Source organism: Convolutriloba macropyga, unplaced genomic scaffold, assembly GCF_964194025.1.
Source record: "Convolutriloba macropyga unplaced genomic scaffold, txConMacr16.3 SCAFFOLD_3225, whole genome shotgun sequence".
Classification (NCBI taxonomy): Eukaryota; Metazoa; Xenacoelomorpha; order Acoela; family Convolutidae; genus Convolutriloba; species Convolutriloba macropyga.
In genome coordinates this window covers 1-15,605 of record NW_027453721.1, presented here as the reverse complement: position 1 = coordinate 15,605, position 15,605 = coordinate 1, and the positions used below count along the sequence as shown (strand labels likewise).

General features: G+C 42.1%; 1 protein-coding gene across 1 annotated transcript; it reads right to left on the bottom strand.

Moving 5' to 3' along the window:
- Positions 1-14,488: 14,488 nt before the first annotated feature.
- LOC142358505 (aldehyde dehydrogenase, cytosolic 2-like) lies at positions 14,489-15,521 on the bottom strand (the record flags this gene model as incomplete). The annotated part of the gene is made up of 2 exons (XM_075409897.1): positions 14,489-14,866; positions 15,235-15,521. Coding segments are annotated over 2 exons (644 nt in total), but the record flags the coding sequence as incomplete, so codon positions are not given.
- Positions 15,522-15,605: the final 84 nt, after the last annotated feature.

Here is a 15,605-nt window from a genome sequence, read left to right as displayed (position 1 = left end):
TACATTACCGTTCCGTAATCAAAGATTTGCAAAAAATTGACCAAGATGTCAAAAAATTGGACAAAAGCATAAAATTTTGACCAATTCGTCGAAATTATTATTTTCAATCGAAGTTTCGTTAATTGACTTAAACTCAATACAGGGAAAAGGTGTGAAAAAATTCAGAACCTCTGGCCAACAAAAAAAAGAAATTATGTCATATTCTTTTCGTATCTCGTATTCGTACCGTGCCGTCCGCTTCTTTTTCGTTTCTTAACTTCGCCATTCACAATTTCCGTTTATTTTTGATCAACGTTGCTCTCCCAAAATTTCGTTTTCGTATCCGATCATTCCGTTTTTTTCTTGCGTTCACAGTTGTGTTTCTCCGCCTAATTATTTCCTCAATGTAGTATGTTGTCATATATGATGAAGTATGTTGTGTTTTTGTTGCAGTATGTTAATTATGCTAGTATGCTGGTTGGTTGTTTTGGTCTTGTTGCTTTCTAGGGTGTGACTTAAGTTTGTTCTAGAGTTACGGCTAGTCGGTTCCTGGACTTTTTCAACTTTACTAATTTACTAGTCCCCTGTTGTAGTATATTAATTTTTGCTGCTGTATGTTTGCGTGTAACTGTATGATTGTTAGTTGGTTTGGGTTTTTGCCTTCTAGGGTGTGACTTAAGTTTATTCTGGAGTTACGGCTAGATTGTTTCTTAACTTTTCCAGCTTTCATAGACTACAGAAGCACTGCGTATTACTTAACTTCTGCTGTAGTTTGTTTAATATTGTTGGTATGCTGATCGGTTGTTTAGGATTGAATATTGCTAGGGTGTGTAAGTTTATTCTGGAGTTATGGCTAGTAAATTTCTTGCTCTTTTCATCCATTTAGCATACTACTGCTTTGCCGTAAATTAGTTCGTTATTTGTTTATATTAGACCCATAATGACTTGTGCTAGTTTGTCTCTTGCAGTAGCATCTCTCCTCATCCCTAGGGTGTGACTTAAGTTTGTTCTGGAGTTACGGCTAGTTTGTTTGGTTGAGTTTGCTTCTGGGGTCTGCTAGCATAGTGTTTCCCGACATCCCCGTTCGCTGTTTAATCGTCTCCCGCCCGTTCCGTCTCGCCTTTCCGCTTCGTCGCGCGTTACTCGCTCAATGCCTCTGTTCTGCCCGTCTCGTTTCTTCGTGCGTCGCTCGTTCAGCGTTTCCGTCCCGTCCGTTGCGTCGCCCGTTTTCTACCCGCGTTTTCGCCAGTTCCGTTCCGTTCCCTGTTGCGTTGCGCGCCGTTCGCCCGTCCTTCCCGCCCCGTCCGCTTCGTTTCCCGTTTCGTCGTACTTCGTCCACCCAGTCCTCTTTCCCCGGTTGCCTGTGTTCCTGTTTAGTCTCACGTTGCTTTCAAGCACGCTAGACGCACTCTATAATTTCTTACTCACTTTCGCCGAGTAATTCATTACTCGGTAACTTCTTTTCTGCTCTTCGACGTCTTGATTATCAAGTCGTCGTCTTTTGCGTTCGGTATAACCCTCATTCCACGTGTTTGGTTGAAAATCACTCTAGTATACTCAAGTACCTTGATAAATTAGCCATTTCAATATCCTGGCCGAACAGCAGGATAAATTGAAAAAGCTCTTTAATGCAAGATCTAATTTGGAATCTGAATTACGTAACATCCATAAGGACATCACAGATGCCATAGATCGTCAAGACAGGAGGGTTAAGGTTGAACGCTTGGTTTCTAAGTTGAAGGACGTCTTCAGTAAACTTGTGGAGAAGAATGAAGAACTATTTGACTTGGCCAGTAAAGCGGAAAACCCAGATTCAATTTACCCTGTCCTTGAGCAATGGTTGGATAATAAAACCAAGAACAATGATGAATTCTTGCTTGCGGCTAGAAGCTATATTGACTCATTTGCTGACCGAGACACCGTATGTGAGGGCGTTAATCCTCAAGGCCAATCTAAGAGAAGTTCACGCCGAACAACATCATCAATGTCTAGCCAGCGTAAACATGAATTTCTCATGGCAAAACTAAAACGCAAAGAGGCCGAGAAACAAGAACAAGCTGCCATGCGCCTCGCTAATCAAAAACACGAAATTGCCATGAGAAAAAAGGAGCTTGAAATAAAAATGGAACAGATGGCACTTCAAGAATTGGAGGAAGACCACCGCCAGCGTGTTGCAGCAGCTAACTTAGATGAGGCTGATTTAATGGATAATCATTCATTGTTTAGTCACCACTAAAGTGAACTGAATTTGTTTAAAGATAGGGGATCAGATAGAAGTCAGGGACTTGTTCAGGATTGGGTAAATTCGTTTCCAGCAGGTAATTCAAGTGAGTTAAACTTTTCTCGTCCTGGTTCAGCAACCGCCGACCCTCCTGTTGAAGATACTTCCCCTAGTAATCCTCCAGAAAACCCAAGTAATGTTGCCGATAACTTACATCATCTTGAAATGCTTTCTCAGTACACACGGCCAGGAGTTGCAATTTCTGTTGCCCAGCAGGAAGCTTTGTATCGGGAATATCTCCAGGCTCAACTGCAGCAATCACTCATTGGTCAAAGGGCACATAGTCCCTCAGGCAGTGGTGAAGTGAACCAAGTACCAGTCGACGTACAAAATGTCGCACTCCCACCACCTCAACCACCTATGCAACCTCCCCAGCCAACGACACCCGTTATGGCACCAACGAACTCCATTTTTGTACCTGATTTTTCAACAAACCCACAAGTAAATCAGTTCTTGGGTCCGAAAAGCTCCAGTGTGCCTTGCCAATTACATATGTCAATGCCTCATGTTCAACAACAACAGAATCTAACTCAAAGTAACATTCCACACCAAACACAAATCCCTATTGCCCATTCCCCGCATAAGGTCCCTCCACCTCGAAACTCACTCGTGAACCCGCCTCCAGTGTTCCCATCTCAACATCTATTTATTCCTCAGCCTCCCGTGATTCCGTCGCCCCCTCCAGCGAGCACAGCAACATACTTACCCGTCCCCAACATTCCACAACAAAACATTGTCCATTCACCTCAAGCCCGCCTGTTACCATGCCCTACCGCACCCAAACTTCCCCTTAACCGTAACCCCAATTTAAATTTGTGGCGTTTCCCTCAGAATATTCTCCCAAACGTAAAAATAATGCAACCGTCTATAACAACGTTCAATCTAACCTACCCCCAAGCACAGCTAACCTCACCATCAGCCATCCCATCTTGCAAATGAATGCACAACATAATCCAAATAGCAACTACGCAGCTAACTGTAGCATCCCTGTTAACCCCTTTAGTACAACTACTAACATCGCGCCACCTTTCTTCACGCCGGTTATACATCCAACATACGGGCATACTGCTCCGATACCATTGTGTTGGGGTGGCCCACCGCATCCCACGCCTCCAGCGCCAGCATCTGAAAATGCAAGCTTGATTAAGGCATTCACTGACGCCTTATCTAGCAAGAGGAATGACCCACTACCTGAATGGAAGTTGTCACAATACAGTGGGGATCCTCTACAGTGCCACGAATGGTATGGTCAGTTTAAAAGCGCAATTGACTCTCAGTCCTTAACTGATGATTTAAAATTGACATACCTTAAGACCCTCGTAACAGGTAAAGCTAAAACAACTATAGCTGAGTTCGCCTACTGCGGCGCAATGTACAAAGACGCACTGAGGACCTTAGAACGTAAATTTGGCCAACCACAGGCGGTTGTAAGTGCACATTTGGACAAACTCAACAGCTTTCCACCACTGAAGATGCACAATAGCGATAACATCATTAACTACTCGGGGTGCATTTCAAGTCTTGTCGGGGTATTTAAATCGCAGTCATATGATTCGGATTTAAAGAGTGCTGCGCTTCTCAACACTGTCGTACAGAAGCTACCATCCAATATGAAAGAGTCATGGTCACTCTTCACGGTCAAAAAGCATTGGGTGAAACTTACTCTTCTTGATTTCAACGATTGGTTAAAAGAGAAGGCCGAAGCGCACGATTTAATGAAGAATACCGCAACTAAAGCAAGGACTGAGGATACCAACAACTCAGTAACAAGATCAAAAGTTGCTTCAAAGGCATTTGCTGCAAATACGCAGCAGAAGAGTAATCCTAAGCCGCAACAGAGATCTCCGTCAACAGCAATCTCTAGTTGCATTGTATGCAAAGGCAGCCACCGGTTGTGGGAATGCCGTGTCTTTAAGGAAAAGACCCCCACGCAGAGAGCCAAGGTCGTAGCTGAGGCAAAGCTCTGTTTCTCTTGTTTGCGTGATAAACACATGTTTAGGCAATGCCCAAGTCCCCGTAAATGTAGGAAAGATGGTTGCAACAGCTCCCATAACACCTTACTTCATGGAGCTGAAAGGGTTTTTCCAGCTAAACCCTCAACAAACAACAACATCGATACTTCGAAGTCGAACGCAGGTACAAGTAGGCGATCTACGGGTCAACAGCAACCAAGCAAAACAACCACTTTGTCTTCCGTGACGGATGTTAAAGGCCTCCTTCAGGTCACGGAACTGAAACTTACTAATTTTTCTGGCACTAGTACTACGGCGTTGGTTTTATGCGATACCGCTTGCAGTAACTCTTGGGTGTCCGATAGTCTCGCAGCTAGACTCGGTTTGCAGGGTACCGCATTAAAACTGACCGTCAAGGGTATAAACACGGAAGAATTCATAGACACAAAGGTGGTTCAACTGACTAAGACACCTCATAAAGACCAAGACTTCGAAGCATTCACTGTGCGTCCCTACGTGAGGGAAACATTAAACGTAGGTTCCGACATCATTGACGTCAAGTCCATGCAAGAAACTTACCCACATTTGGCAGTTATAGATCCAGTAAGATATAGCTATGGAGAAATTGAGATGATACTTGGACAGGATGTCTACCATGCCATCCGCCCGTTAGAGTATTTTTCAGCCGACGAAAAGTGCTCACCGTTCGCTGTCCGCTTACCCATAGGTTGGGTTTTAAGTGGCCCACTCCTGTCAAGTTCAAGTTTAGTCTCGGTGTGTTTCAAAGCCAGTATTGAACAGGATTTTGAATTAGCTTGTCAGGTTAAATCTTGGTATGATATGGAATCGTACGGCGCGTTCAAGCAAGTTGACCCTTGATCCGCAGCGGATTCTCGCGCGCAGGAAATACTTGAAACAACAAGCTTCCATAACGACCAAAGATACGATGTCGGTATGTTATGGGCTGATGACAACATCCAACTCCCGAATAACTACTTTTCATCTCTGGTACAACTCAAGTCTCTCGAAAAGCGGCTCTCGAGAGATACATCATTGAAAGAAAATTATGCTAGTACCATGCGTGAAGACTTGGAAAAAGGTTACTTGATTACAGTCCCTGATGCTCACAAGGTTGAGCAGCGGTCGAATAAAGAGTGGTACCTACCACATCATCCCGTAATCAATCCGAACAAACCGGGGAAAGTGCGTAGGGTATTAAATGGTGCAGCAAAGTTCCACGGTACTTCTTTGAATAAATCTTTGCTCACTGGCCCCGACCTGCTCCAAAACCTAATCCACGTACTACTTAGGTTCCGTCAACATCAATTCGCCGTGTCCGCAGATATTGAGGGTATGTTCCTCCAAGTGGGTGTCCCTGATTGGGACCAGCCATCACTGCGTTTTTTGTGGCGGGAGGACCCCACAACAGATGTTGTAGTGTATCAATACACGCGTCATATATTCGGGGCTAAAGACTCGCCCACATGCGCTAACTATGCACTGCAACGCACGGCCCGAGACAATGTTAATCAGTACCCGGAAGCAACCAAAGCCGTCCTAGAAAACGTCTACATGGACGATTACTTGGATTCGGTGGAGTCACCTGAGAGGGCTCTCAAAAGATCGAAGGAGTTGGTGCATCTTCTCCATCTAGGTGGGTTCAAGCTTATTAAGTTTGTAAGCAATGTACCAAATCTGGCTGATAGAATTGATGGGTCAACTCAGTCTACCGAACCAAAAGTAATTGTCTCATCTAAGGAGGATTCTTTGCACGTGCTTGGGTTGAAATGGGATCACAACAATGATACTCTAGTTGTGAGTCGGGGTACCTCCAGTACAGTAACTAAGTCTTTAACACAACGCTTGGTATTGAGCCTAGTGTCTAAGGTGTTTGATCCCATCGGCCTAGTGGCACCATTTACTGTTGGTGCCCGATTGTTACTAAAGGACATCTGGCGTGTCAGCGGGCAGCACTGGGATGAAGAATTACCAAAAGACACTGTTGAAAGGTTCCTCGAATGGAGTGTAGAACTACCCAAGCTTGCCGCAATCACTATACCAAGGAGCTACTTTTCCGGAAACTTTGAACACCTGGAACTACACATGTTTGGCGATAGTTCACAAGAATTTTTCAGTGCCGTTGCATTTCTCCGTGCTCGAGTAACTACTTCGAGTGGGCCCCAAACGGAGCTTGCGTTTGTCCTGGGTAAAGCTCGCGTAGCACCTATGAAGGTCATGACTGTTCCAAAGCTGGAATTACAGGCAGCGCTACTGGCCGCTCGATTGAAACAAGATATCTGTCGAGCTCTCACAGTAAACGTCAACAGGGTTTTCATGTGGTCCGACAGCACTACTGTCTTGCAATGGCTTAACTCTGCAACCAAGCACCCAATATTTATTGCAAACCGTGTTTGCGAAATCTTAGAACACACTAGCGTTGACGAATGGAACCACGTTGCCTCAAGCGATAATCCGGCAGATGCCGGCACTCGTGGTAAGTCTGTTGAGATTTTGCAATCAAGTAGCTGGGTTAGAGGTCCAGATTTCCTAAGAACCAAGCAATTCCCGTTCGAACCAAGCACTGAAGTAGTTAATAACATCAAACTTGGTATAGTAACTAAGGAAACTGACGAAACCAATACATCATTGGCCGCATCCGTAGCCAAGTCAACTAAGGAACCGCCACCGCAACTAATTCCCTTCGATAAGTACAGTTCTTATCAGAAGTTGCTACGGATAACAGCGTACGCACTCCGCATGTTACCTTCTCACCAATGTTACCGTAATGCCGATGGTAGCATCCTAGACCCCACGGAGCTTGACGAAGCCGAGCGTCATCTCCAGTATCTTGTGCAAGGGGAGTCATTCAATGCAGAGAGAAAAGATCTTCTCGAAAACAAACCCGTTTAACGGAGTAGCCGTATTGCCCCGTTTTCTCCCTTTATTGGGCCAAATCGTCTAATCCGATCGGCAGGCCGCATCAAGTGGTTGGTCGAAGTTGACTTTGATGTAAAACATCTTATCGTTCTGGACGCACGCCATGCATTTGTAAAGTTGTTCCTCAGGCACACGCACGTCAAACATCATCATCAAGGTATTGATTACCTGCGGGCAAAAGTACAAGAACGTTATACTATCCTTAAATTACGTTCCTCACTACGTTCCATTAAATCTAACTGCCTTACGTGCAGGATGTTCCGCGCTGCCACTATTCAACCCATCATGGCTGACCTCCCAGTAGAAAGACTTGCATACCAGTCTCCTCCCTTCACGAACACCGGGGTCGACTACTTCGGCCCGTTTTACGTTACTGAACGTAGGACTACCGAGAAGAGGTGGGGTTTCCTCTTCACATGCTTAACTACTCGTGCCGTTCATGTCGAAATCGTTCCTTCCATGGACGCCAGTTCGTGTGTAATGGGAGTGGAGCGGTTCGTCTCCCGTCGGGGTACACCAGCCATTATTTGGTCAGACAATGGCACTAACTTTGTTGGCGCGGAAAAAGAACTACGCGAGAACATCGAAAAGTGGAACACCATCAACATCGCTGTAGAACTTGCCCACAAAGGCATCAAGTGGAGGTTCAACCCGCCCAGTGCGCCACACCAAGGTGGCATCTGGGAGAGGCTAGTACGTAGTTTCAAGCGCGTACTTTACACAATCCTTGGAACACGTCGCCTCACAGATGAGGTTTTAAGTACCACTTTTTGTCTGGTCGAACATGCACTTAATTCACGTCCGCTAACGCCCGTAAGCGCCGACCCGTCCGACCTAGGAGCATTAACACCTAATCACTTTCTCCTTGGTAACCAAGCACGTAGTCTCCCGTCCATCATTGGCGTAGATGAGTTTGATCACCGTAAACGTTACGCCCGCGCGCAGTCTTACGCTAACGCTATTTGGTCTCGTTGGATCAAAGAATACGTGCCGGCGCTGAACCGACGTTCCAAGTGGCAGACACCTGCCGAGCATCACCTTAAGACCGGTTATTTGGTTTGGGTAGTTGAAGAGACCAACCCAAGGGGTTACTACCCCACTGGTCGGATCACTGAACTTCGTTACGGTTCCGACAGCGTCGCACGCTCCGCCGTATTGCGCACGTCCTCCGGATCGCTCGTTCGCCCGCTTATAAAATTAGTACCAATTCTCCCAGCATCTTCTTTTGGGCCGGAGGATGTTAGTAACTAAATAAATCTAAGCGAGAATATTAACCAATCAGAATCGAGTATTTAAATTACGTATAGAAGTGCGTCTAATATACACAAAAAGTTCCGGAAAAGTTCGTATAACCTAATTTTAAGTAAATAATACCATGATATGTATCGAATAAGGCGGTTTTAGGCTTAATATTTTTAGGTTTTCTAGACGATTGTTGATCGATTATGAACTGATTCTGACGTCAATGACATCAGAAAAAAAACCAGTAAAAGAGCATCAAAAAAACCTTGCCGTCTAAACTCTCACTTGTTGCTATGTACGTACGATAACTTATACGTTGGTTTATATCAATTTGGATGAAAAATTAAGCTTACGAAAGAGTGTTTTTCACCTTTAATAGTCAAAACTTTGTATATGGATGTGTCATGGTTTCCCAAGAAGTTATTTAAGTTCCTATTGGCTTATTGGCTGACCTGTTTCATCTTTAACAGCTACTTTCTTAAACTTGCTTTTGCAGATCACCTGTTATATAATTCCGTGTACCTGCTTTTGAAAAAACATCCTTATAATGTTTAAATGCTACGATTGCTTTGATTCATTCCCTTAATAACCAGGCTCGAGTTAATTTTATTGATCTTTTTCTATAATTGAGCAATCCGAGGTGGCATAAACTTGATATAGGTAGCATAAACTCGGTGGCCTGATTTCGAAGCAAGTACGATAAGCAAATCATAATGGAAAGAAAACATCAATGGGAATTTAAGCCTTCCTGACCATCTACTGACACTCCATTGCTGCTGGAGAAAAGGAAAGCAATTTTGAAGTTGGATTTGTTACAAAACGAACGCATTGCCCTTCAAAATCTCTTAGTGCCATGTCCTGATGAAGTGGATTTGCCGAGCGAGCCACATTTTGAAAAAAAAACAAGAGATGGATCTGCCGGCACCCACTATAGTACCGCTGAACTATTCTGACGCTTACAACTAAATTTGGCTACATACTTGAAAATTTGATGACAGTAATCGCTTCCGCTGATTTTCAATGGGGAAATTTTTACCTTTTGCAAGGCTGATTAAAAGTTTTGTTTTCAATGACATTTGCGGACAAACAATTCCTCGTTTTTTCTATTGATATTGATTTGGATACCCTTATAATATGTAGAAAAAGCCAAAAGATGGATCCTCAATTTTGAACGTGAATGAGAATTTCTTGACGCTCAGATCAAATCCAAATGGCAAGAGTGGTGACAGAATGGGCTGGTAAAGATTTTCTCAGTGGAGAGAAACATTTGAGTCAATGGGATCAGAGAACAAGTTCTCTGCGTGAACGCAGTTTCGACGATATTTAATAAGCCAAAACCCTCTCTGCGAAATCTATATTTTATTTCGATAAGATACGCTACCCGGGTCAAATGTCCTCCCTAAAATCCTCCCATTTTGTTGTAAGAGTGGGGGGGGGGTAATTTGTCTATAGGGGGTAAATTGATGTAAGAGTGTGGGGGTAATTTGTTCAGAGGGGTTAAAATGATGCAATAGTTGGGCTGCAACGGGAGGAATTACAACCCAGACTGAAATTGCCATGGAAGATTGGGCTGCAATGGGCTGCAATGGGAGGACTTTTGAGGAATTAAACCCCCCCTGACTAAAATTGCCATGTAAGAGTGGGCTGCAATGGGCTGCAATGGGGGACTTTTCAAGAATTACCCCCTGACTGAAATTGCCATGTAAGAGTGGGTTGCAATGGGTAAAATGGTGTAAGAGTGAGGAGGTAATTTGCTCAGAGGGGTAAAATGATGTAAGAGTTGGGCTGCCAAGGGCGGTAAAATGGTGTAAGAGTGAGGTAACAAGTATTATTCATATATATAGACCGATAAGAGTTTAACAAGCATTGATGGTCTGGAGGTTAAGGCGACGCAGCTGAGGGTACAGAGGTTGTGGGATCAGCTGCTCAAAACTCTTACGTCATTCGGACTGCATTGGGCTTGCAAGGGGGGTAAAATGGTGTAAGATAGAGGTGGTGAAAGACATATTAACCCCCTCCCCCCACTCTTACATCTTTTTGGTCTGGCAGGGGGGGGGGTTAAAACGATGCAAGAGTTCGGGGGTAATTTCTCCATTACCCCCGAACTCTTACATCGTTTTACCCCCTTGACAGACCAAAAAGATGTAAGAGTGGGGGGTTGATTTGTCTTTCAACACCTCACTGTTACACCATTTGACCCCCCCCCCCCTTGGAAGCCCAATGCAGCCCAAAAAGACGTAAGAGTTTTGAGCTGCATTTTCCTAAAAGATCCTTCCATTGCAGCCCCACTCTTACGTCATTTTGAGCGGAAAAATTCAACCCGGGTAATTGTGAAAACATTCGTTTCATCTGAGCCGTGCATCAATTCAGTGTATGATTATCGCGTTTACTAGCTTCTTTTGAGGTTTCATCAACATTGTTTTCGTTAGATTGTAAAGCAATATAGATTAAATCCTCTGTTTTGTTTATTCTTGCCTGTTTAGGCACTCTCCTCCACAGTGCAATTTTAATGCGGTATCCTTTCTGGGGTCTTTTTTACTACAGCCTCTTCTAATTTTTCTTTTTAGGTAGAATTGTTCTATAAATTTTCATGCTCATCCAAATTTTATCCTCAGCAGGACAATAACTTGTTTTCGGTCGTATTGCTTAACCTTGGGTTCCTGAGCGAACACCCAACAAACTATATTTCCAAGATTGAATAACTTAAAACTATATAAACTATATATTTTTATAACTATAACTATAATTTTAGGCAAGTAACTCATAAAGGACTCGCAATCTCTAGTTTGCACGTTTGATGCGATCTCATTTGAGGACTAGTGTTGTTTTGGCTGACAGTACAGTTTGAGGCCTTCGTTTATGACGCAGACCAATTTTGAACTCACACAGGGGGTACGGTGCGTCGAAAAATATGCAGGCGAGGAATAATCATCAGGTTGTTGAATTATGAATTCATTGCGTTCTTGTCCAAATTTGTTGTTACTCTCTTAATTTTCTTTCATTGCAAAAATAGACGTTATTTCAAGTTCAGTCGGACAGTGAATTACCCTCTTTAACCTATGCTCTTATTAAAACAACGATTTAGTACAAAATCAAAATTAAGAACGCAAAAGCAATGCTCGTGTTTTTGTGCCATTTTGTCAGCGTTTTGTTGCCATCAGCGTATCAAAAGGTTCACCATGGGCTTAAAAAGTCAATAGTTGTTTTGGTGCGCTGCTGCATATTCCTAAAAAAGTTATACTATGATCTTAAAACTTTAGCGACTCTAGATTCCAAAATTGATTTTAGATTTGGAATAAAAATTGGCATATGTTGAGCCTTGTATAAAGCGAGTTTGCGTTTGTCAGTCATCCAAAAGTGTTAGAAAGCGCCTTTTGCCCAATAACCACTTTGCGTCCCTTCTTTTAAATTGTTGTCCCAACAACGAGGCTGTTTTTTTTTTCAGTAAAATTTTCACTTTCTGTTTATTCATCGTCAGACAAAAAAGAGAAAAACATTGTTTATTTTGTAGCTCTCAGAATCTAGCTTTGATTCATATAAAACAGTTTGTTTTTAAATAATTTATTAAAATTTTCTTTATGGGAAAAAACTGGAAAAGAAAAAAAAACATTGCTCAGTTCGAGGTGAGTGTGACAGATAGCGTGGAAAGTAAAGCTGACAATCACGCAATCGGCCTTGCGGAACGTTTTATTCAAACATTTAAACGCACTTGTCCCTGTTTAACGGCCAAAACGAACTAGTTATGAGAACTGATTTAAAAAAGTTTATCCACCAATTAACAGTTTGTAAGCGGCGATCCAATAATCTATCGTCATCTAAAAGTCGATTGCGGTAGACAAACAAAAAACATCATAAATTGGGCCATTGGGTACATGATTAGAACTGGGTTAAACATAACAGTTTGGACTTGGAGACGGTGACGACTCCACAATTTCTGGAAGATGACGCGTGAAACACCTCCGATTACAGAAGTGAGGAGTAACTAAAGGCCAACTAGGTCACCCTGATAAAAGATGGAGTCTCTCGATACAAAAGCGCCACAAGCACCGGGAACAGGTTCGTGTTTTTTTCTGAACAAGAGTCACTTTGTCTGCTCGGGTTTGTTTGCAAAGATCACTTTTTCACATGTTTGCTCTTATAGCGATTGCCAGAAAATTTGAACCCAACCCGAGAATCAATAGGCAATTAGACGACCTATTCGAGGGTCTCTCTCCCGGAACGAGAATTCATTCAACTGTCAAGAGATCCTATTTTTTTGAACTAGACCTTCAGAAATCAGTAATGGTGATTGCAAATATTGGTATTCGAGAAATAAGGTCTAAACATTTTATGCAGTAGTTGTGGAGGCGTCACCGGGGAGTTTACGATGTAAACTAAGCGAGCGCAAAAAGCTCAGTTAACGAAATCCAGAGGCAAAACTCAACCAGCACTAAATAAAGATATGAAAACAAACCGGGGGACAACGTAAACGACAACATAAACAGCCTCCATGCAATAGCACACACTCAACCCCCAGTAAGACCAAGAGCTCAAATGTCCTAAATGCGTAAATATGCGAATCCCGAAGTTACACTGACCGAGATTAATATTTGAAAGCCACCAAAACCAAGCTTCAAAATGCGATTATTGGGTCAACCAATCTTTCAAAGGCAAAGATCACGTCAAACTGGCATAATTTAATTCGCATAACAGTCATAAGGGACACTTCACTCTACACATCCAAGTCCCTCTGGTAATTCTTTAACTAAGAACTCGCAAGTATCGAGAACAAGACGACCAAAACTAAAGAAGACGAAGATCTGTGGCTGGAACACCGACAGCTCTGTTACTGTACGCAACAATTCTATCCCCACTCCCAGACAGCCAAAAATTGGAATAGAAAGAGTGGGAACTTTTTCTGCACGCGTTACTTCGAACATAAGCAGGCCCTCCTCCGCCCTAGAATCCAACAAAATCGAAGCAAGCGAAAGTGCCATTGAAGACGCGTGCGCGAGTTTTGCATCTATATCCCAGCAACGACAAGCTATGGGACCCTCCGCTTTCTGTGAATTAGACAATACACTATCCTGCACTTCCAGTTCTTCACACATAAGCGAAGGCATTTAGAGAAATCGTTTCGTAAATCGTTTTCTACTGAAAAAGTTATAGAAAAATTAAAAAATTCCATTTTCACTTTTAAGTTTAGTCAGTTTAAGTCAAGAATCTCAAAAATTATTCCAACGAAGTCGACCAAATCCTCAATGGCTTGTCATGCCACCCCTAAATATGTTTAAATTGTAGTGGCTCTTTTTATCTGGATGTTAATTTAGTTGGGTGTAAGCACACTACAAATCGATTGTCAAAAAGTGCAGTTTTTTTCCACCCGAGAATTTATCATTCGAGAATCTAATGAGATTTCAAGCGAGATTCAATTTTAGATATTTTGGTAAAAATTTGATCTGAATATATCAATGGTTTTCGAATGAGACCTTGATTTAAATCTTTTTTATAATTCTAACCTAGCTACGTCTTTTAAAGCAATTGGCACTCTGTCACTCTGTTGTTGAAGTGCTGGATAATTTTCGTGAAACGATGATTTGGCGAGGGGGTTTTTATTTTTTTGACATACTGGTTCTCTTTTTTTTGCTTAGTATTTCAGCTGCTATCTCTGATTTTACATGACAATTGTTGGTTTTCATATGTGGGTTTTTATGTTTACTAAAAAAATTGGTAACATTTTTTTAGCAATGATTCTCCTCAGAAGCACAGGTTTTGCTAAAGAAACGGTCAATTGTTGACGTTTTCAAGGGTCAGCAAATTTTGCATGTTGGGTTTATAAAATGGTAAAAAAACATTTTTTGTTTGTGCACAATTTCAACGAGACTATTTTTTTAAATCCAATACTGCCCCACTGCTTTTACTACAATATTTTTGTGATCCTTCTAGGAGTCGAGGTGTGGGTACCCAATAAGTTGCTGGACGTTATATAAAACATTATATGTCAATACTTGTTCGAACGAGTTCATTTATAGAAACAAAAATGATAATAATATAGTTTAGACTATATTTATGACAGATCACTTTTATTCCGACATGACATCTAACTCCATAGCTCTAATTGATAAATTTGACACTGAATTTACATTTTGATAATGATAGTTTTCACCTCCAAATAACTCAGCAACCCCTCCCATCCCATTTCACGGCCGATTCCACTCTGTTTATACCCCCCAAATGGGGTATTGGGGGTGAGAGCCAGAATATCATTAACCCAAACATGACCAGACTCAAGAGCATTTGCCACATAAAGTGCTTCCGATAGATCATTTGTAAATACAGCAGCAGCCAGTCCGTATGTTGAGTTGTTAGCTCTATCAATCGCTTCTTCGATACTTGAGAATTTGATGATTTGTTGAACTGGTCCGAATATTTCCTCTTTTGCAATTCTCATGTGGTCCTGTACGTTACTGAATACAGTTGGCTCGATGAAGAAACCCTGTTTGAAAATGAGGTTTATTATTACTTATTAGAATGAATTATGTCTTATAAATTGAACAGATATCCTAACTGCGTTGAAACGTTGAATTTAGCCTAATTAATGAAAAGTGGAGTGATGGCTTATTATAGTACTCAAAATAACCACTTACCGTAACTCGACTTTAAGTTAATTTACCTAAACTTAAAGTTGTTGTGCAATCGCAGCATGAGATAAGGTTATTTTACTTTAACTTTATTTAGGGTCTATGACTAAAATGTCCTCTTTTTTGACTATCGATTCAATCAAGATCAATTCCTATCTTTTTTGCTCAACGTTTGCTGTTTAAAGTTATTAAGTTAACAAAACGATGTCATTAAATGTCTTGCCTTATCATGAAGTCGTTTTCCACCACATTCCAGCTTCGCGCCCTGCTGTTTACCAGAATCAATCAAGTCCATAACTTTGTCAAACTGGACTTTGTCTATTTGAGGTCCGTACATGATCCCTTCAGCAAACGGGTTCCCAAATTTGTCTCGGGTTTTTATGGCCAGTTCCGCGCTTTTCCGTACGAACTCGTCATAAACATCCTCGTGAACAAATGTCCTTGTTAACGCAATGCACATTTGGCCACTGTTTATATAACATGCTTCTTGAGCAATTGGGGTTACTTTATCTGGATTCAGCAAGGAACAGTTTGCTAGCTAGAAGTCGGTTTTTCAGAAAAAAGGTTACTGCACAGTTTTTCATTTTTTGCCAG